The sequence below is a fragment of the Ylistrum balloti genome, unplaced genomic scaffold (genome assembly GCF_031769215.1).
Source record: "Ylistrum balloti isolate Yb309-2 unplaced genomic scaffold, AGI_CSIRO_Ybal_v1 Utg371002, whole genome shotgun sequence".
Taxonomy (NCBI): domain Eukaryota; kingdom Metazoa; phylum Mollusca; class Bivalvia; order Pectinida; family Pectinidae; genus Ylistrum; species Ylistrum balloti.
In genome coordinates, this window is record NW_026782559.1 from 855,561 (window position 1) to 880,118 (window position 24,558).

Here is a 24,558-nt window from a genome sequence, read left to right on the forward strand (position 1 = left end):
TGTAATTACATTACACAGAGTGTATAACTAAGTACAGCTGTAATTACATTACACAGAGTGTATAACTAAGTACAGCTGTAATTACATTACACAGAGTGTATAACTAAGTACAGCTGTAATTACATTACACAGAGTGTATAACTAAGTACAGCTGTAATTACATTACACAGGGTGTATAATTAAGTACAGCTGTAATTACATTACACAGAGTGTATAACTAAGTACAGCTGTAATTACATTACACAGGGTGTATAACTAAGTACAGCTGTAATTACATTACACAGAGTGTATAACTAAGTACAGCTGTAATTACATTACACAGAGTGTATAATTAAGTGCAGCTGTAATTACATTAAAGTGTATAATTAAGTACAGCTGTAATTACATTACACAGAGAGTATAATTAATTACAGCTGTAATTACATTGCACAGAGTGTATAACTAAGTACAGCTGTAATTATATTACACAGAGTGTGTAACTAAGTACAGCTGTAATTACATTACATAGAGCGTATAACTTAGTACAGCTGTAATTACATTACACAGAGTGTATAACTAAGTACAGCTGTAATTACATTACACAGAGTGTATAATTAAGTATAGCTGTAATTACATTACACAGAGTGTGTAACTAAGTACAGCTGTAATTACATTACATAGAGCGTATAACTTAGTACAGCTGTAATTACATTACACAGAGTGTATAATTAAGTATAGCTGTAATTACATTACACAGAGTGTATAACTTAGTACAGCTGTAATTACATTACACAGAGAGTATAATTAATTACAGCTGTAATTACATTGCACAGAGTGTATAACTAAGTACAGCTGTAATTACATTACACAGAGTGTGTAACTAAGTACAGCTGTAATTACATTACATAGAGCGTATAACTTAGTACAGCTGTAATTACATTACACAGAGTGTATAACTAAGTACAGCTGTAATTACATTACACAGAGTGTATAATTAAGTATAGCTGTAATTACATTACACAGAGTGTATAATTAAGTATAGGTGCAATTACATTACACAGAGTGTATAACTAAGTACAGCTGTAATTACATTACACAGAGTGTATAATTAAGTATAGCTGTAATTACATTACACAGAGTGTATAACTTAGTACAGCTGTAATTACATTACACAGAGTGTATAACTAAGTACAGCTGTAATTACATTACACAGAGTGTATAATTAAGTATAGCTGTAATTACATTACACAGAGTGTATAACTAAGTACAGCTGTAATTACATTACACAGAGTGTATAATTAAGTACAGCTGTAATTACATTACACAGAGTGTATAACTTAGTACAGCTGTAATTACATTACACGGAGTGTATAACTAATTACAGCTGTAATTACAATGGTATACATGTAACACAAATTTTCTTACCTTTGAAAATTATGCTGATTTATAGTTATTTAATGCTCTTTAACTGGAAGACATTGATGAAAGATAGATTACTGATATAGCGGAGACAATATTGAGGATATCTCTGTACGGGGTAGGAGACAATAATGTCTTTACCTATTTACATTAGATGTTACAACATATATGTCATAGAACTGCAACATACTATACTATATTATTTTAATGTACAACTTTTCTCTTATCCAGCATTTGGAAGGTTGTTAGGGGTTTAAAAAATGTGTAAAATAAACATCTCATACAATGATGGTATGACAGTAAAGTAGGAGAATTTAAAATCAGCTAAAGACTGAGATTTTTTAATGTCTTGCCTTCAGCTTCATGAAAGCCTCAAGTTTAAAAATCCAGTAAGTATCTGTTTTTTACATACACAGTCGGGAAAGCTTCTACCCAGGAGGCAATAATGTAGCTCAGTATTTGGTAAACCAAACCTCATCAGTTTGCTTACAATAATTGTAGCTAGGACAAATTTTCTATAAAAAATAATCTGAATTTTTTTTCAAGATAGTTTACAGGTGAGGCAAAATACAAATGCGAATACACAAGTGATCTAATAGGCATTATTCGTCATAAGCAGGTGGCGCCATCTGTGGCACTGTTGCTTGTGCACCTCCATACGTTTGGTTGGTATGGCGACTCCAATCATAGTAAGGGTAGGCAGGTGCCCAGGAACTCTCTCCACCTGTATGTTCATCATCATTCTCATCCTGGATAGTCACACGACCAAATACACACTCAGCATAGGAGGGTGGGGCTGCAACAAAAATTTGGTAACCATTCAGCATACATGGGCAAAGCTTCAACAGAGAAAAGTATTGGTACTTATACACAGTGTACTAGGGCAGGGCTATAACAGAAATATTGATACACACTCAGTGTACTAGGCCAGGGCTATAACAGAAATATTGATACACACTCAGTGTACTAGGACAGGGCTATAACACAAATATTGATACACACTCAGTGTACTAGGACAGGGCTATAACACAAATATTGATACACACTCAGTGTACTAGGCCAGGACTATAACAGAAATATTGATTCACACTCAGTGTACTAGGCCAGGACTATAACAGAAATATTGATACACACTCAGTGTACTAGGCCAGGACTATAACAGAAATATTGATTCACACTCAGTGTACTAGGACAGGGCTATAACACAAATATTGATACACACTCAGTGTACTAGGCCAGGACTATAACAGAAATATTGATTCACACTCAGTGTACTAGGACAGGGCTATAACAGAAATATTGATACACACTCAGTGTACTAGGCCAGGACTATAACAGAAATATTGATTCACACTCAGTGTACTAGGACAGGGCTATAACAGAAATATTGATACACACTCAGTGTACTAGGACAGGGCTATAACACAAATATTGATACACACTCTGTGTACTAGGGCAGGGCTATAACAGAAATATTGATACACACTCAGTGTACTAGGACAGGGCTATAACAGAAATATTGATACACACTCAGTGTACTAGGGCAGGGCTATAACACAAATATTGATTCACACTCAGTGTACTAGGACAGGGCTATAACAGAAATATTGATTCACACTCAGTGTACTAGGGCAGGGCTATAACAGAAATATTGATACACACTCAGTGTACTAGGACAGGGCTATAACACAAATATTGATACACACTCTGTGTACTAGGGCAGGGCTATAACAGAAATATTGATACACACTCAGTGTACTAGGACAGGGCTATAACAGAAATATTGATACACACTCAGTGTACTAGGGCAGGGCTATAACAGAAATATTGATTCACACTCAGTGTACTAGGACAGGGCTATAACAGAAATATTGATTCACACTCAGTGTACTAGGGCAGGGCTATAACACAAATATTGATACACACTCAGTGTACTAGGGCAGGGCTATAACACAAATATTGATACAAACTCAGTGTACTAGGCCAGGACTATAACACAAATATTGATACACACTCAGTGTACTAGGACAGGGCTATAACAGAAATATTGATACACACTCAGTGTACTAGGACAGGGCTATAACACAAATATTGATACACACTCAGTGTACCTTCCCTGGGCTATAACAAATACATACGTGCATCTGGAGCAGAGTATGCTGGTGGTTCCACACTTGGGTTGGGGCTGATAGAAGAGAAATCTGTTCCTGGTGCTGAAGGTAACATAGGAGGTGTAAAGACTGGAGGGCGGGCAGGAATTGTCCCGATCATAATGGCTTGCATCATCTTTATAGTTGACCAACCGCATGGGACCTTCAGCTGGAAAACAAAATATTTTTCTTTACAATGATAATTGAAGGCAGTCATTCAGCATTACCAACATTCCACGAAACGTTTGTGTGTTCTCTGTCCTATAGGAAATCTCATAAGAATATTAAGATAATTGCATGTTCCATTTACGGTTACATTCATTGTGGCTCTGCCTCAATTTCATGTCTTGCCTTCAATCAAACTTCAACAGATAATCAACACATATTACAATACCATTTCAAGCTTCATGATTTTCAGAACTAGAAACACAACTCACACATATCACTTTCTATTTTTACTTTTGTAATAATTTTGACATTCTATCGCCTTTCCTATAATGCTTTGCAGAAGATGAATATAAGAACTCTGGCCCTATAAAGAGTTAAGGAAATAAGCGACCTGTGCCTGCAAATTGTGTAAAGAAATTGGCATGCATGCCGCACATGGACTTCAGACTGAGGAAAGAAAGTTGACAGAGTGTCTGAATAATCAGGACTTCAGTAAAAGTGACCTTGACCTGTGACCTCTGAAATAAAAAAAACAAACTGACAAGCATTGTCAGAAAGGCAATACATTGTAGACCTAGAATTTGAGGGACTTTTGTCAGTAAGACAGTACATTGTAGACCTAGAATTTGAGGGACCTTTGTCAGTAAGACAGTACATTGTAGACCTCAAGTTTGAGGGACCTTTGTCAGTAAGACAGTACATTGAAGACCTAGAATTTGAGGGACCATTGTCAGTAAGACAGTACATTGTAGACCTAGAATTTGAGGGACCTTTGTCAGTAAGACAGTACATTGTAGACCTAGAATTTGAGGGACCTTTGTCAGTAAGACAGTACATTGTAGACCTAGAATTTGAGGGACCTTTGTCAGTAAGACAGTACATTGTAGATCTAGAATTTGAGGGACCTTTGTCAGTAAGACAGTACATTGTAGACCTAGAATTTGAGGGACCTTTGTCAGTAAGACAATACATTGAAGACCTAGAATTTGAGGGACATTTGTCAGTAAGACAGTACATTGTAAACCTCTGGGAAATTAGTAAAGTCTATAAAAGCTTTGTCCGCTCTGGAACAGTAGGACTTCATAAATAAGTGTGATGGACGAATGGAAGCACAAACCAATCTGAATCAATGGACCTTGACATATATGTTTCCTTAGTCTTTCACTACAGTAGTATAGTTAATATCATATCACTGTAGAAAATAAACTGACATCAAATCTAGACATTCAAACTTCAAAAGTGAATATTTAGGCAAATCCATCACTTGTAGTATAATACACTTACCCTGCAATAAGCCCAGGGACCCATGGGTGACTTATTACCAGACACAGACTTAATAACGTAAATAATGAGATATTGACTACATACCACAACAATGTAGGAAATGTCCACAATGGTACAGCCCTCCAGTTTTGATGGTGGCAGGGAGGGTATAACGGCTGCCTGATGGAAGGCCTTGGTCGTTCCCTGGGGGATGGACAAGTTTCCGCTGACAAGGTTAAAGGTGTCTACCTTCTGATGGTAATGGGGATTCCCTGAGGAAAACAGACTGTCAGAATAACCAGTGTATGTTGCTTCCTGCAAAATAGATCAAACTTCATTTCTAACTTGAATTTAGTAAAAAAAAAAAAAAAAAACATTTTTTAGTAATGTATTAATTCTAAGACTGTTTAAAGCATCAATCAGAACATATATAGACGCATTTCATGATAAACACATCACCCTGTCTGATCATATATAGACGCATTTCATGATAAACACATCACCCTGTCTGAACATATATAGACACATTTCATGATAAACACATCACCCTGTCTGATCATATATAGACGCATTTCATGATAAACACATCACCCTGTCTGAACATATATAGACACATTTCATGATACAAAACATCACACTGTCTGAACATATATAGACACACATCATGATAAACACATCACCCTGTCTGATCATATATAGACGTATTTCATGATAAACACATCACCCTGTCTGAACATATATAGACACATTTCATGATACAAAACATCACCCGGTCTGAACATATATAGACACATTTCATGATACAAAACATCACCCTGTGTGAACATATATAGACACATTTCATGATAAACACATCACCCTGTCTGAACATATATAGACACACATCATGATACAAAACATCACCCTGTGTGAACATATATAGACACATTTCATGATAAACACATCACCCTGTCTGAACATATATAGACACACATCATGATACAAAACATCACCCGGTCTGAACATATATAGACACATTTCATGATACAAAACATCACCCGGTCTGAACATATATAGACACATTTCATGATACAAAACATCACCCTGTGTGAACATATATAGACACATTTCATGATACAAAACATCACCCTGTGTGAACATATATAGACACATTTCATGATACAAAACATCACCCGGTCTGAACATATATAGACACATTTCATGATACAAAACATCACCCGGTCTGAACATATATAGACACATTTCATGATACAAAACATCACCCGGTCTGAACATATATAGACACACATCATGATACAAAACATCACACTGTCTGAACATATATAGACACATTTCATGATACAAAACATCACCCGGTCTGAACATATATAGACACATTTCATGATACAAAACATCACCCGGTCTGAACATATATAGACACATTTCATGATACAAAACATCACCCGGTCTGAACATATATAGACACATTTCATGATAAACACATCACCCTGTCTGAACATATATAGACACACATCATGATACAAAACATCACCCGGTCTGAACATATATAGACACACATCATGATACAAAACATCACCCTGTCTGAACATATATAGACACATTTCATGATAAACACATCACCCGGTCTGAACATATATAGACACATTTCATGATACAAAACATCACCCGGTCTGAACATATATAGACACACATCATGATACAAAACATCACCCGGTCTGAACATATATAGACACATTTCATGATAAACACATCACCCTGTCTGAACATATATAGACACATTTCATGATACAAAACATCACCCGGTCTGAACATATATAGACACATTTCATGATAGACACATTTCATGATAAACACATCACCCTGTCTGATCATATATAGACACATTTCATGATACAAAACATCACCCTGTCTGAACATATATAGACACATTTCATGATAAACACATCACCCTGTCTGAACATATATAGACACATTTCATGATAAACACATCACCCTGTCTGAACATATATAGACACATTTCATGATAAACACATCACCCTGTCTGAACATATATAGACACATTTCATGATAAACACATCACCCTGTCTGAACATATATAGACACATTTCATGATAAACACATCACCCTGTCTGAACATATATAGACACATTTCATGATAAACACATCACCCTGTCTGAACATATATAGACACACATCATGATACAAAACATCACCCGGTCTGAACATATATAGACACACATCATGATACAAAACATCACCCGGTCTGAACATATATAGACACATTTCATGATTAACACATCACCCTGTCTGAACATATATAGACACATGTCTATATATATATTTAATCTTGTACTAGAACATTTCATAACTTGCAGCAGAATTTTAAAAGCTGGCACATGGCTTATGATGGGATCACTCTATATATCCCTTCATCCTTTCAATAGGCACACTAAACATTATTTGTTTCCTGACATTAAGCCAGAAATGGCCACCTGATTTCATTTTCCTTTTTTCTGACAGAATAGTTCTGACCTGTCTTAGTTCCAAGCTCAGGTGGGAGATGGCATTCTCACTATTATTTTCCACTTCAATATCATAGACAAGGTGTTCCCCTGGGACGAAGCCGGTCTTGTTGATTGCCAAGGTGACCTTCACCTTTCCTTCTTCACAACAACATCCTTGAATTGTTTCCTGCTCAACAGCCCTCGATGGCATCTTTAAAGAAAAATATCACTTTTGTAAACAACAAAATATCCTGTAATATAGCAGTTAGCCTTGTTCTAATACATTAGATGTCTTGTCTTCACAGTCAGGGAGATTAAAGATAATTTCAATGAATTTTAGCCTTCATTTAGGACATTTACACACAAAAACATTGTCAGCAGTTTTACTGTCACATTAACAAAGTCTTTTGATGTCAATATGTCAGCAAATCTTTGTTATAACATATCTTTTCTGAAAGATTTTCCTTAAGACCAAAATTTGTCATCCTTTTCCAAAAAAATTTTTTTTTCTCCTATGCACAATGAATTTTGTGTTGTTGTAAAGGCTTGACATTTTCACACCTAAATTTTATTGAACGTTTTACATAACAGGTATACTGCTATGTGAATATTATTTTCTGAAAATTCATGCGTTTCGCTGAGTTGTTACATTTTTTAAGAAAAAATACCAAAGCACACTGATATTTCTCTAAATTAAATTTTCATTTTGAACACTTTTGGTAAGTTTCCTGTAAATCATAAAAAGAAACAATATCTACAATGTATTTGACAAATATTTCATTTATAAAAAAAAAAAAAAAAAAAAGTAATTTCAAAAAGCGTGTGTTATATTAACATTTAGCAGACAGATTTCAATATCTACAGTTAAGATAATCACACAGCACATATTTATAGCTGTATAAACTACATGTAAAAAAAAATAAACAAAATATCACAGGAATACTTTTTTCCTACATGTGTAAATTTACATGTTAAGTTGTTCCTGGTGCTGCCCTTCCAATTATCAGGAACTTTTTTGAGTGGGTGATATTATCACATAACACACACAGCATGTGAGCATACAGTCATAGTAAACACTGACACTTTTATAACAGTATTCTAATATAAATACATGTGTATGTATTTATTGGTCTTTCATAAATTCTCTGTATAAAACAGGGGTCCTATGTACAAGGGATATGTTGTGAACCTCATATTCATGGGTTTGACTTTTGGCGGACATATTGCATTATTTTTCAACATAATCCCCTTCAGTATCTACACACTTTTGACAGCAATGTTTAAGGGCCTCAATGCCACTTTTAAGGAAGTCCTTTTCTTGACCGTTCAGAAAATCCTCCACTGCATATATGACATCTAACTGAAAGTGGGTACCAGAAATGGCCTTTTTTAACTTTGGGAATTGATGAAAGTCTGATGGAGTGAGCTCAGGTTAATAAGATAGATGCTCGATCAATTCCAAGCCATAATTGTAAATGGCAGCCATGGCAATAACAGACTTGTGAACAAGGGCTTATATCTATTATCAGAATACCATCAGCATCCGAGAAAACTGAGGCCATAACATCTCCAGCTGATTGAACAGTCTTTGCCTTCTTTGGCGGGGTCAATCAGGGTGCTTTCAATGTTTAGACTGTTGTTTGGCCTCTGGGGTGAAAAAATTTACCTACGTTTCATCCATAGTCACAAACCTCTGCAGAAAGTTAGCAGGATCTGTCTCTAAAAGGTTCAGATTAGCACGCGACAAAGTCCGTCTGGTGAGCTTCTGAGCAACGGTCAGAATTCTAATTTTTCTGAAGTCTGAAGTGTAACTTTGGGATACAATATGAGGTTACCTACCAAAATATTAGGTATTGTGTTGAGGTCCAAATGACGGATGACAGTAAATGCTCTTTTAGTACTCTCGTCAAATTTCCAAGGTCGGTCGATATTTGCCTTACAAGTGTAGCGTACATAACCACGCCGTCCCTCAAATGAAGATGGTACAGTGGACGGGAGATGGAGAGAGAAGGGGTACACATGTTGTCCCGCAGGGTGTTCCACAACGTTCTCTGAGCCTTGTCCTTTATAACAAACAAAACAAACACACTTAAAACACAGAATGAAGATATCTTGTTTAGTACCTAGTTTTCACGCTTCATTTGGTGCAATCCAACTTAAGCAAATTATTTCTTCCTGACAAATGACGAATTTGGGCAACCAAACTCATTGGAATGAAAGCAACACAGAGAAAGTGTAACACCAAAATATCTCAGGGCAATGCTTACAGTACTTTAAGCACCAAAATAATATCTCAGGGCAATGCTTACAGTACTTAAAGCACCAAAGTAATATCTCAGGGCAATGCTTACAGTACTTAAAGCACCAAAGTAATATCTCAGGGCAATGCTTACAGTACTTAAAGCACCAAAGTAATATCTCAGGGCAATGCTTACAGTACTTAAAGCACCAAAGTAATATCTCAGGGCAATGCTTACAGTACTTAAAGCACCAAAGTAATATCTCAGGGCAATGCTTACAGTACTTAAAGCACCAAATTAATATCTAAGGGCAATGCTTACAGTACTTAAAGCACCAAAGTAATATCTAAGGGCAATGCTTACAGTACTTAAAGCACCAAATTAATATCTAAGGGCAATGCTTACAGTACTTAAAGCTAAAATAACATCTCAGGGCAATGCTTAAAGTACTTAAAGCACCAAAGTGATACCTCAGGGCAATGCTTACAGTACTTAAAGCTAAAATAACATCTCAGGGCAATGCTTACAGTACTTAAAGCTAAAATAACATCTCAGGGCAATGCTTACAGTACTTAAAGCACCAAAGTAATATCTCAGGGCAATGCTTACAGCACTTAAAGCTAAAATAACATCTCAGGGCAATGCTTACAGTACTTAAAGCACCAAAGTAACATCTTAGGGCAATGCTTACAGTACTTAAAGCACCAAAGTAATATCTCAGGGCAATGCTTACAGCACTTAAAGCTAAAATAACATCTCAGGGCAATGCTTACAGTACTTAAAGCACCAAAGTAACATCTTAGGGCAATGCTTACAGTACTTAAAGCACTAAAATAAAATTACTGCTAATATGCATAGAAAATAATTTTTTTTTAAATTTGTTACGAATGATGACTGAAAATTTTGAAATCTTGCACGCTTGATTGATTTCTTCAATTCTGGGTCAATTTAAGTTACATGAATTAATTGGTTTGAAAAATTTACACTTGATTTTATGAATATGTTTGTTATTACAAATGACATTCTTGTATATGATGATATATCATCCAGATTATATACAAATTATAATATCATGTCCTTACTTAGAAAAAAGATAATAGATATCAAACCAAAATGATTTTGATAAAATGACTGTATAGTTATTTGATTTCGCAGCAGTTCATATTTTGCAGTTGTTCAAGTTTGAGTTTGTTCACGGTGATTAACTTTCACAGATGTCTAGAAACTGGTGTCTGTGTATACAAGAATATAACATACGGTAGATTTCCTTGAATTTTGATCTATGTTAAATATTTAGTGATTAACTTTCACAGATGTCTAGAAACTGGTGTCTGTGTATACAAGAATATAACATACGGTAGATTTCCTTGAATTTTGATCTATGTTAAATATTTAGTGGGCATGTAGTTTTGTTTTCTTTGATGACAGATAATAAAGTATAATTAAACACCTCTGGATGCTGACAACTATACAACAACATCTAGTCTTATAACAAGTTTTGTATACAGAAATGGATGTTGATGATTCTCAGGCGATCAATCCTATCACATAACAAGGAATCTATAGACATTCTTTGCTAGGAAGACATCACAGAAGTCATGTATTTTGTAATTACCTGATCCAAACACCAGAATGGTATGGTTGAGATAATTTTCATGGCCTCTATATTTCGTGGTGTGTTTCCCTGAACGGACATCCCAAAAGGCTTTTCCTTTCCCCTCAAAATAGATTGTTATTCCTGAAAAAGAAAATAGTCAAAGAAGCATTTAATCCCAAATTATCAGCTTAATATTCAGTTAAGTCATACTGTTCAGTCATGCAGGATTAAAAGTAAAAATATTGATAACTCAGTTATCACAGGTAACTGCTACAACATTTCATTTCTTAACCTTTGAGGGGGAACAGTTTTCATCAGGTGCAGACAAGAACAAGTTAAGAAAATTAACTAAAAGCTACCTCTATATCAATACCTCCAACACTTGATAAACATAGGATCATGTATGAGTTGTCATTCCCAGTGAGATTTTATAAAACAAGTTTCAGAAGATTTTATTTTATATTCAAACACTCCAGGGAAGATCCTACTAGTAACATATACCGTACACAAAGCACTAAGGATTAAATATACATCTGATCTATTCTGCCATTGAAATAATCCTGATACCCTTTGACTACTGTATTATCGTCAGTGTATGCACAACAGCTCTTCAGTAATGATTGAGTGTGTAACTTTGAGTAAGTGTACAGCAAGACACCATGTAACACAGGGTTAAAGTCAAACTGTCAATTGTGGTTGCATTGAATGTCAGTGTGGACTTAACATCAAATCAATCCACAAATTTTGTTTCTTCTGAATGTCCTCATATTGCATCCTGTTTGGAACATTTGTTAGCATAAGATGTCACAGAGGTCATTATTTATTTCAATGCCTCTGCAAGGAATCGAACCCAGAACCTCTTGTTTCTTCTGATCAGTCCCAAAATCCAACAAGCACAAGAAGAGACCAAAGGGAACATATGCATGAAATTTGAGAGATATCCATTCAGTACTTCATAAAAAATAGCAATAATAATCTTTACGCAAAATCCAAGATGGTTGCCTGTCAGCAATATATTTTTCTCATCAGTCCCAAACTCAAACAGGCACAACTAGGGACCTAAATGAATCTATACAATTTAAGTAGTTCTCAAGAAAAAGTGATCAACTTTTGAAGTCAAAATCCAAGATGGCCGCTTGTGGGCCATTTTTTTTTTCTGATCTGTTCCAAAACCAAACAGGCACAACTAGGGATCAAGGAAAGCATACACATGAAATTTGACAAAGATCTAGACTGTAGTTCTCAAAAACAGCGATCACAACCTTTCAAAGTCAAAATCTAAAATGACTGTCTGTCGGCCATTTTGTTTTTGTGATTAGTCCCAAAATCAAATGGGCACAACTAGGGACCAAGGGGGAACCTACATATGAAATTTATGAAAGATCTATCCAGCATTTCTCAAGAGATAGTGATAACAAACTTTCAAAGTCAAAATCCAAGATGGCCACCTTTCCACCATTTTGGTTTTTCTGATCAGTCTCAAAATAATATGGGCACACCTAGAGACCAAGGGGAACCTACATATGAAATTTGAGAGAGAGAGATCAATTTCTTATTTATCAAGAAATAGCAACAATGAACTTCATTGAAAAAATCCAAGATGGCTGTCTGTCAGCCGTTTCGTCTTTTTTTTTTCAGTCCCAAAATCAAATGGGCACAACTTGGGACCAAGGGGGGCCTACATATGCAATTTGAGAAAGATCTGTCCATTATTTCTCAAGAAAAAGGCAGTAACAAAAACTGTTTATGAACGGACGCAGATGATGGGCAGACCAAGGACCATGGTCGCAGAGTGATTTGAATAGTCCACCATATGATGATGGTGGCTAAAAATATTACATTGGAGAATCCATAAGTGAATAGGTGAGTGTGAATGATAAATTGCTACATGTTTTTTTCATGCAATGACAGGCCTACTGTAGCCCAAAGCTTCACACATATTCATCAAGAAATTTTTTTACAGTGTTATGGTACATTATACTGTTTATTTATTCACACTAAAAATATTTCTACAAATAAGATCAGGAAAGGTAGCTATTGCTAATTTAAGAAAATGTTCTTACGTCTCATTTTCATGGGTCTTTCCAAATTGATGATAATGTTTCCGATGATTTCACAGCCAGCGTTGAAAACCCCTTGCTGGTTCTCAAACTTAATGTCAAACAGAGTCAGCTTCATGGCTAGTGTTCAGTGTTTCTTATACAGCATCCAATCTTTTAGGCACAGCTTCCAACCTCAATACAGAACAACATCCAATCTCACAGGATCACATCATTACTAGATAAATGTCTCTTTCGTGACCAAACCTGAAATGGTAACAGAAACTTACAATTCTAGGAAATATAAAGATCTATTTGATTTATCTTGCTACATGTTAAGTTTGAGAAATTAGTTCAGTCCTTCTCAAGAAATAGAAATAACATATTTTCATTGTGAAAATCTACGATGGCCATCTGTCAGCCATTTTGTTTTTTTCTGATCAAGTCTAAAATCAAAAAGGCACAACTAGGGATTAATGGGTATACCTTCATGTGGGATTTGAAAAATGGCGACCACAAGAATTATTTTAAAGAACAGATGGATGGATGACGAACCACGGAAAGGACCATTTTAAGTGACCACCTCCATGGGTCTTGTTTCGTTTTAGTGATGTTGTTTCACATGTAATACAGTGCTACATTTATATTATAATTATATATGTGTGTGTGTGTGTGTGTGTGTGTGTGTGTACAGCTATACATGTAGTTACAATGTACAAATGTACTGTATATCAAGGGTCCACTTACATTACAGTTGTAATAAAGCGTTTTACATGAAGCCGACTCCTACATATACAGCTTGCTCATACTTCACATATCGCGTCTTTTATTTTCCAAAAACATTGAAAATCTTATGACCAATTCTTGATTTTTAATTCATTACATAATGTACACATTTGGTCCACAGATGATGGTTGTTATAAAAAGTACTGATCTAGATAGACCTATAAAAATATTCCTTGTCTAAGTTCATTATACCCTGTTTGTAAGCTGACACAGTTAACAGTCTGTTTTGTATGCCCCATTTTCAGCAGAGCAGTGCAGGTCGAGCAACATGTAAACAATTACAAATGACTCCGACCACATCCTATCTAAACCGAAAGCGATTATTACCTTTTTAAAACGATGAATGAGAAATAAATCCAATCTATCACCAGGTCAGCATCGTATCAATAATGACAGCATCTGTCAGATATCTGTTTCTTGTTTTACCAAGAACCGGAAGTGCATTTAATGTAAAACATATTTTATATTGGAGTTACCTCCCTTACATTGTGCAGCACCGTTATTTGAAACCATCTTTTCGAATATATACAAAACAATAATATAAATTGAAAAAGAGTCTAAATATATGAATATTTCTTATTTGAACCTGTTGTTTAATGTCTCTTTAAATTACTTCTTAATTCAACTGCGTTATTCAACTTTAATAAAGTAAAATAAACAATGAATTATTAAAAAAAAAATGTTCAGTGCTGATGCAGATGTAGATGCTTTCTTTATCAGTGTCTATAGTACAGAGAGTAAAATGTTACTTGTCGTTTGTGCGTAATGAGTTCTGTAACTTGTCAAAATTTTGCTTTTTCATGCTTCGTGTTAATGCATTTTAATACTTAAACTCCATATAGTGTGAAATGAATATATTATAAGTGACTGCGTAAAATGTGTCAATGGCTGTTATCTAATATATGATACTATTACATGCTTTGTAACGAACCTCGGGAACCCAACCCCCGGGGCCCTATAATTGGGACCAAAAACGCTTGAATGATTAAAAAAAGAAACGTTACTTCCACATTAATAGAATTTGCACGGAGTCGCACGTTCGATCTCATCCACAGACATCATAATGTTATTTTTTTTCTTTCAATACACATATTTAATAAACTTGTATTTTTGACGAGTGTCGTTTAACTTAATTATTCATATTCATACACATTAATTGCAACAATTACTTTCTAAAACATGACAGTTTGACATGATAGCGCTAGTCACATAGAGTCCTACTTGATAGTGTTGGAGATATGATAGATATCATCTGAACGTCCGTAGTAACTTCAGAATCATAAAAGGTGATCAAGTCATTTGATTTATCTTTTGTTTTGCATTTAACTTGTAAATTTCGCAGTTTTAATCGAAATCTAAAACATTCACGTTGAATACACCACCTTCTAGACGTAAATGTTCTATATTTAGACACAATGACTCCAATGCATGTTTATCTGTCGTCATTGGTCACGTATTTAATAGACGATGGCGATGAACTGAGTTTGGTGCTCCGTAACGATAAAGCACCATACCCGTTTTAAACCTTGTAGGCAACTGAGGAAGTATAGAGACAGATGATAATGATTGCTATTTCCGGCAGAACGGTGGTCTAATCTCCAGCAGATAATTATTAATTACTGGTTACATTTCGTTTCAGTCAAAAAGGCTTTCATAATCTTCTGAATAAAAGGATTTCCAGATTTTCTGTCGTCTCCCATGTGACACCACTCTTGCGCAGTCCGATATTTTTTCGCCTCTCAAAAGTTTATCATATTTTCTATACAAATGTACATATTACAGTAATTTTATAAATAGTCTTTCAGGTGCTTGTAAATTTAGTTGGTTTGCAAAATGTCACTAGATTTTGTAAATTACACGAAACATAGATATGTTGCCTTTAAAGTTATAATTATGTATTTGGAGAAGCCGATCACCAAATCCTAGTCAGTATACAGGTATAAAGAAGCCAGGTTATGGATTTTATTATCAAATGGCGTCAAAATCTACCTCAGTTCTTAACCACGTTTATGTATCTCGCTTCCCTCGCGTGTAAATCTATCTTCAGTTTACCACAATACTAAAGTAGAATGATTCTTGTATAGTATATTGGTATTAAAGGACACCATTATGTAATCAAAATATTTCTCCGTTGCAGCACATTTCTATTTCATTCAGTAAAAAGGAAAATAAATGAATAAATTTATCTACAAGTGTTCTTTACTGAAGTTCGAATTTCTGGCATAATTCCGTGTTAATATTCTGCTATTGTTTCCTAAAGGTTGCTTTTCTAGATCTGTTTGAGCTTCACACATCCTAGCTAAAGTGCTCTATTTACTTGTCCCTCGAGCATGCGGACTAAACAAACTATTGGTTTAAAATTCGATATACCTATTTGTATAATATATTTACTGACATGCGTTCTGTTTTCTTTAACATGTTGTTTATTCATATCACTACCGGCAATATTATTTGGAACTAGAATTTCAGGGCACTCGTATTAGATATTTAGAGACGTCATATGACAATCATTAAATGGTAAAATAAAAAAAAAAATACACTCATGCAGGGACTCGCACGGATTCCTTACTCACGGTCCATTGAATATGTATTTACATATATATGGACCGTAGTCTAAACCTGTGTATGATGTTGATTTGAGTTAAATGTTTGATTTATTTAAGGAAAAAATGAACGGAACGCTTTTAAAACTAGCTTAAGAATCAGTTACCTTTATAATATGCATATAATCGAAAGTTCAGCAGACACTTGTGCTGAGAGATTTGTGCTGAAATTGAACGTCATGTCGTTTAATTTCATTAGTCGTTATCCGTTGTCAATATCCGGGTCTTAATGAATACCTGCAGAAAACCTATGAGGTCGGGTGGATGACCCCATACTTTTTCACGTCCGCTGGGGGAATCTTTAATAAACATCGGGGATAGACACATTTGAGATACAGTAATATATAAGTATTTATAGTTAAATACATAAATAAGATAGATAAACGTAATTAATGAAGATGAGGAAGGGTGCGAGGGTAACTCAGTCCGTGATTTCAAGAAGATCGTAAACGTTCAGTATGTGATATCAGTGTTTTCAGAACCATGCAACTGCCCATAAGGCGTTACCGACATGGTAACTACACTCCTGCGTGGAAAGGTAACTTTATAACTAATTGGCACGAAAAATACTCCTTTTCATCAAAATACTCTACATTTATGTTATCTGAAAGAGCGACTTATATAAAATAACGAGTTTTAACATGCGCTTTCTGTGGAAGCAGTACGCTATATGAACCTATAATACGCTTCGGCAATATTCTGATATGGTTATTATGTTTGTCATTTATATCGACCGTTAATGCCAGACAGTTCCTTATCTATTGCATTTCCTACGCATGTCGCTTGTCTTATGGTGATAGCGTTGTGACGGTGACAAGCTGGGTGGCATTTATCGTACCGTAAATCACATTTGCCATACATATATGAATCCAAAGGTATTCTCTTGTTTACATTTTGTTTTGGTAATATTTCTCGGGCACTTGTCTTCAAATTACAGCTTCAGAAAAATGAAAATGACAAAAAGTCCCCAAGTTTTACCGCAATGACAATTCATGCTATATCGAATGCTTTGTGTAAGTGAAAAAAATGCGTTACTCTGTTTTCCTTGTTCCAACTGGTTTGAAAATATTGTCAATCCGGTGTTGGTTGAACGCCTGGAATTGAGGAAAACATGTGTCTGTCATCTGAGTGTATCATATTGTATTATTTATAAATGGTATGGAATTTAATCGATTTTGATATCATGAGAGCTGTTCTGGAAATATATAACCGATCACAAATCGATAAGTAATACTTCCAGCGGTTTTTTGTTTTATGTTTAGATCAAATTAAAACATGAAACACAAACTAAATTGACCCAATTTGTGTTCGTATTACCGAAACTTTGCATTAATAATGATCGAATAAAAATGGAGTCAGTTGACCGCGGTGTGTTAGGTATTTCAATGAATAAGTAATATGTTCTGTATAAAAACCCAGCCTTATCAGCACAACCCTATCGACTTTACACACACATAATTTGTATTATACTAATAAATACACAATGACATTATCGATCAGGCCAATAGGTGTGAATACTTATATAGCTGAAAACACCAGAATTCGAGATACGACACTGTCACTACTTCAGAATATTGCCCGACAACATCTGACCTCTCTTTAACACTGAAGACCTTTCCCCAGTCACAAAATGCTAAAGAATTTTACAAAGGCTACATAAGAGAGACAGAGATAGAGAGACACAGAGAGAGAGAGGGGGGGGGCAGAGAGAAAGAGAGAGACAGAGAGACAGAGGGATATAGAAAGACAGACAGAGAGAGGCAGAGAAGGAGAGAGACACTGAGAGAGACAGAGACAGAGAAGGAGAGAGAGGGGGAGACAGAGAGAGAGAGAGAGAGAGAGAGAGAGAGAGAGAGAGAGAGAGAGAGAGAGAGAGAGAGAGAGAGAGAGAGAGAGAGATGCCATTCAGAAAGCTCCAATATAATCTGATAAGAAGAACGGGCGCTGGAACAGTAACAGTGGATTATTAAGTGGTAGCGCGACACTAAGTATGATCCAGTTCAAGAAATAATGACTGTGTTTGGAAGTTTAAGTTTAATCAGAGATCAAAAATAAAACGCAGGAAAGACCAGTAGATTAAAATGAACCAATGGCAATATTTCTGTGGATGCGGAGAAGTCAGAGAAATATTTACATGCGCACATGTATGTATTCAATAAAAAGAACACAAGAGTTGTGGAAAGAGGGCAAATTAATGATAGGTAATGATACATGGGGGTGAGTGGTGGGGGGTCTGTGGTTACGCACACTTTTATCTGGGCCAACAAGCGTGGTTTAATATAAGATTGAACATTTGTTTTGATTTTAATTTCAAATGATAAGTTGATGTTAACGGTTTGACGGACGCCATCAAATATTACCCGTCGTTCGATAAAGAATATGAATCTGCACATCGTCCCACATTAGACGCCTCATGTGGTAATGCAGTGGAATACAGCGGGGCGATCTTCTTTCAATCATGCACAGGCATTGTGAGTGTGATCGATCCGAATTGGTATTGATGACACTGAATGTATTTGTAATACAAATATATCTACATCTATTGTAGACTACTAATGTGTCTGACGGTGTGGCGTTGTTGGTAGCGATCGATTTCACTTGTGTTAATGGGATGTAAACAAAACGGAAGTCAATTTTTCTATGTAGCTCTTTGTTAGGAGTCACATCGTACAGAACTTGTTTCAATGGCGTATTAACACAATCAGTATAGCACAATATAATCAAACTCCTATGTGATATAATGTATAAAAATCGTTAATATGAATTGATAACCAGGAAAACGACATCGACAAATATTGGAATAAATCCGTCTGCTCGGGACACACCAATACAAAAAGTTGACGGGAAATTGATCGAAAGTTTAATATGTCGTTCGGCTCGTTCAGATATGTCATATACGATAGCTTATTGACAATTGTGTTATGTCTATCTATCAGTGTTTGCTGAAATTACATCCACGACAAGAAGTTTACAACAGAATCATATAAAAGAGACATATTTGTTGATAGTCTCCACACACAGTCTATATCACAGGGTTCTGTATGCCAAGGGTTCTGTATCACAGGGTTCTATATCACAGGGTTCTGTATCACAGGGTTTCTGTATCACAGGGTTCTGTACCACAGGGTTCTGTATCACAGGGTTCTGTATCACAGGGTTCTGTATGACAGGGGTTCTGTATGCCAAGGTTTCTGTATCACAGAGTTCTATATTACAAGGTTTCTGTATCACAGGGTTCTGTATCACAGGGTTCTGTATCACAGGGGTTCTATATCACTCGGTTCTATATCACAGGATTCTGCATCACAGGGTTCTATATCACAGGGGTTTTATATCACTCGGTTCTATATCACAGGATTCTGCATCACAGGTTTCTGTATCACAGGGTTTCTGTATCACAGGGTTCTGTATCACAGGGTTCTATATCACAGGGTTCTGTATCATAAGGGTTCTATATCACATGGTTCTGTATTACAGGCTATATCGTATTTTAGAAATTGATATAAAATTCTATAAGCAGGGATTAAATACAGGTCCCCTACATTTCAAACGTTCATCATGTTAAAATGGTTATTTGTATCGTGTTTTTTCTGTCTCGCTGCATGCGAAATTTCATAGCATAATATCTAACACGCCAAAAAAGAAACGCCCGGGAACATATCACATCTATATAATCCGTACATAAGGAACGCCCGGGAACATATCACATCTATATAATCCGTACATAAGGAATGCCCGGGAACATATCACATCTATATAATCCGTACATAAGGAACACACGGGAACATATCACATCTATATAATCCGTACATAAGGAACGCCCGGGAACATATCACATCTATATAATCCGTACATAAGGAACGCCCGGGAACATATCACATCTATATAATCCGTACATAAGGAACGCCCGGGAACATATCACATCTATATAATCCGTACATAAGGAACGCCCGGGAACCTATCACATCTATATAATCCGTACATAAGGAACGCCCGGGAACATATCACATCTATATAATCCGTACATAAGGAACGCCCGGGAACATATCACATCTATATAATCCGTACATAAGGAACGCCCGGGAACCTATCACATCTGTATAATCCGTACATAAGGAACGCCCGGGGACATATCACATCTATATAATCCGTACATAAGGAACGCCCGGGGACATATCACATCTATATAATCCATACATAAGGAACGTCCGTGATATCACACCTGTATAATCCAGGCCTTATTTAACCGGTATACTGGAATGATACAGTAACAACTGAACAAAAATTAAAATTTTTAATTTATTCAATACCTTAACCACCGAAATACTAAGTACATCAGATGACTGTTCCATTAAAATACAATGTGGAACGTGAAATCGGAATACGTGAAGAGCTTTATGGAAATGACATACGGCGAATCATATTCTAACCTTCACGTAGTCCTGCAGCCATGATCAGTGTCATTTATTACCTTTTTAAGATAGAAACAGAATTATCTTGGAGATATCGTGTTGGACAATAATAAATTAAATAAAATAATTCAATATGCAAATGCGTGACGTACCAGTCATACAGGGTAAATGTTTTACCATTTAAAATGACGTAAGAATGTCATATTGATATTTGAAATCGAACTGATGACACTTTTAGTGGGTTTTATGGAACAATACATCATAAAGCAGATTTTATAATCACACTAGACAAAATTCATCATCGAGGTTTCACAACCAGGCGATAAAGGCTTGGACAAGTTCTATTTATTTCACTTTTACTGAGTTTGTCCTCTATCATCAGAACATTTGCTAACTATTCTTATCGGATATGGACAAGCTCTTCTGCAAAGCTGTTTGATGATAATTTAAATCTCAATTTCTTCATTTCAAGATAGCAACATACCGGCTTCCTCATCCTATGGTCCGAGCGTTGTGGACTCCAAATATCAACTAACGGGGAAAATAGCAAAAAAGGTTTCGAGAGAAGCAGATTGATGGTGATTCTGAATTATTCTAATAAAATTCTAAAATAAAACAACCATATTATATGAGACTCGAGCTGTCACCACGGTCTGGCGGAAGTGACGTCACATATTTTGAGTGCCGAAGATTTCAAAAAGCTACCACCGAACAGCGAACAGGTAATCAAACTCATCTGTAGCCCAGTTGGATACAAGTTTTCCGCCTCCGCGACTCCTCCCGTTTCCGGTATTCGGCTACAACCATATCGAGAGGTAAAATTCGAATTAGGGTACAACCTAGGTGCTATATCTACAAAATATTGTCGCTGGTGACCTTCAACGTGGATGTTTCAATTAAGGTAGTGTAGTGAGCTGAAAATAATATACATTGATGAATATGCCACTGACCACAGAGTGCGTGTATGGCTGGCTGGAAGACCAAAAAGATTCTCACTACCAGTAACATCGACATCGAAGAAGTAAAACGGCCATTTTTCTGTAATGTTATAGAAAGAGTTTTGCAGTCAAGGTTTCGATCTCCGAACTTGATCAATTGATCGCCATTGAAATAATTGATATCGATTTGACTTTGTTTGTGTTGTAGCACCTGCTCATTTTTTTATTGATCATATTGGGAGTTACATAGGATTGTGTTGGAGTACAGATACAGCATAAATCAGTTAAAATTAAATGACTGCCTCACAAATTGTTCTGCCACGACCGTACCAGTCAATTTAAACACGACACGCGATTGGATGGTACATGGCTGAGGCTGCTGGTACAGATGTATATCACGACAGGTAGATATCACACAGGTGAAGTGTGGGGAGACAGTTACCTGGATATATCTCCGCGAGATCTATTATTCAAATTCTAAACGCCTCGTTTGTTGCGTGAATCTGTAGAGTGAAACAGTCAGACGTTGGACGTTGAAAAGCATTTCTCATCATAGCGTTAAAGAATAGTCTATATAGACAGGAATATTCTTCACTGGATTTCAGTATTTCTATAACCAGTTTTATAGAAACTTTGAGAAGTGGTATTAAGGTTTGAAGAAAAAGGGATATATTTCGGATTCTTATGCACCAGACAGCCACAGAATGAGAGGTGGGATGTACATCGGCAGTAGATGGCTGGTGTTCATGGCGATCACTGGCTTGGTCGGTAAGTTCTGAACCTTTCAAAGAAATACAAATAACGTTATACGTGAACACACGCTTTATATCACTGTTGGTTCTTTCAGTTTCACTCCATGTCTCCTTTTTTGTATGTGGAAATCAAGATTCTGCAGCACTATGATCCAAATGAGGGTGTTTGTTGTGTAAGTTCAGGGTAATTTAATACCATAACGGCTATTTCCAAGGGGGCCTAATTTTCTCTTTGTTCAGTGATGAAAAAAATGCACAAAAGATAGAAACAGTGGAATTATTTTATATATTTCGTGATCAGTTAATTCGTTCTTCTTCCATCTTTCGGTAATAATGCGAATATTTGAACCACCAAAAAATCAAATTTACAGTATACATATATATGTATATACAATTATGGAAATAGAATGACTGGTATTATTTTCGTTCTCTGTTTCTTTCTTTCTTTCTTTCTTTCTTTCTTTCTTTCTTTCTTATTTATTTATTTATTTATTTATTTATTTATCTATCTATCTATTGGTGGGATGGATGGATGAGTAGGTGGACGGAAGGGTGAGGTAGATGGATGGACGGATGGGTGCGGTAGATGAACGGACGGATGGGTGGGGTAGATGGACGGACGGATGGGTGGGGTAGATGGATGGACGGATGGGTAGGTAGATGGACGGACGGATGGGTTGGTAGACCGATGGACGGATGGGTGGGGTAGATGAACGGACGGATGGGTGGTGTAGACGGATGGACGGATGGGTGGGGTAGATGAACGGACGGATGGGTAGGGTTGATGGATGGACGGATGGGTGGGGTAGATGAACGGACGGATGGGTGGGGTAGATGGACGGACGGATGGGTGGGGTAGATGGACGGACGGATGGGTGGGGTAGATGAATGGACGGATGGGTAGGTAGATGGACGGACGGATGGGTCGGGTAGATGAATAGACGGATGGGTGGGGTAGATGGATGGACGGACGGATGGGTAGGTAGATGGACGGACTGATGAGTGTTGTAGATCGATGGAAAGACAACTTCATGCATGTAAATGATGTTAGATTGGAATTGATGCTTTCTATGTATTGAGTTGTACGGATGGGTGGGGTAGATGAACGGACGGATGGGTGGGGTAGTTAGATGGACGGATGGGTGGGGTAGATGGACGGACGGATGGGTGGGGTAGATGGACGGACGAATGGGTGGGGTAGATGGATGGACGGATGGGTAGGTAGGTGGACGGACGGATGGGTGGGGTAGATGGATGGACGGATGGGTAGGTAGATGGACGGACGGATGGGTCGGGTAGATGGATAGACGGATGGGTGGATAGACGGATGGGTGGGGTAGATGGATGGACGGATGAGTGTTGTAGATGGATGGAAAGACAACTTCATGCATGTAACTGATGATAGACTGGAATTGATGCTTTCTATGTATTGAGTTGTATGTCACGTATGTAGACATAGATATATCTGATGTACTGTGTCGCTTATAGCCCGGACCAGGGTGTGACAGCTTGTGACACACCGAATCAGTTAAAATTTAGACAGATTCACTCTAATTATTTCACAACAACTTATGATTTGTCCATATTTCTTGTAGACACAGAAAGTTCGGAGTTCCCATATCACCAGGGACTATTTTGGCTTGAAATAGTGAAATTTTATGTATAGAATTTTTTTTTTATTTTTTTTTTTTTTAAATGATGACATGTA

General features: G+C 36.4%; 1 protein-coding gene across 1 annotated transcript; it reads right to left on the minus strand.

Moving 5' to 3' along the window:
• Window positions 1-1,384: 1,384 nt before the first annotated feature.
• LOC132560021 (arrestin domain-containing protein 17-like) lies at window positions 1,385-14,533 on the minus strand. Its single transcript, XM_060224680.1, has 8 exons — window positions 14,473-14,533; window positions 13,384-13,626; window positions 11,339-11,461; window positions 9,323-9,546; window positions 7,512-7,694; window positions 5,085-5,294; window positions 3,537-3,717; window positions 1,385-2,194 (listed from the first exon to the last, which is right to left on the minus strand). Exons 2-8 carry the CDS (start codon window positions 13,496-13,498, stop codon window positions 2,001-2,003), a joined length of 1,230 nt encoding a protein of 409 aa, XP_060080663.1. The 5' UTR covers window positions 13,499-13,626; window positions 14,473-14,533; the 3' UTR covers window positions 1,385-2,000.
• Window positions 14,534-24,558: the final 10,025 nt, after the last annotated feature.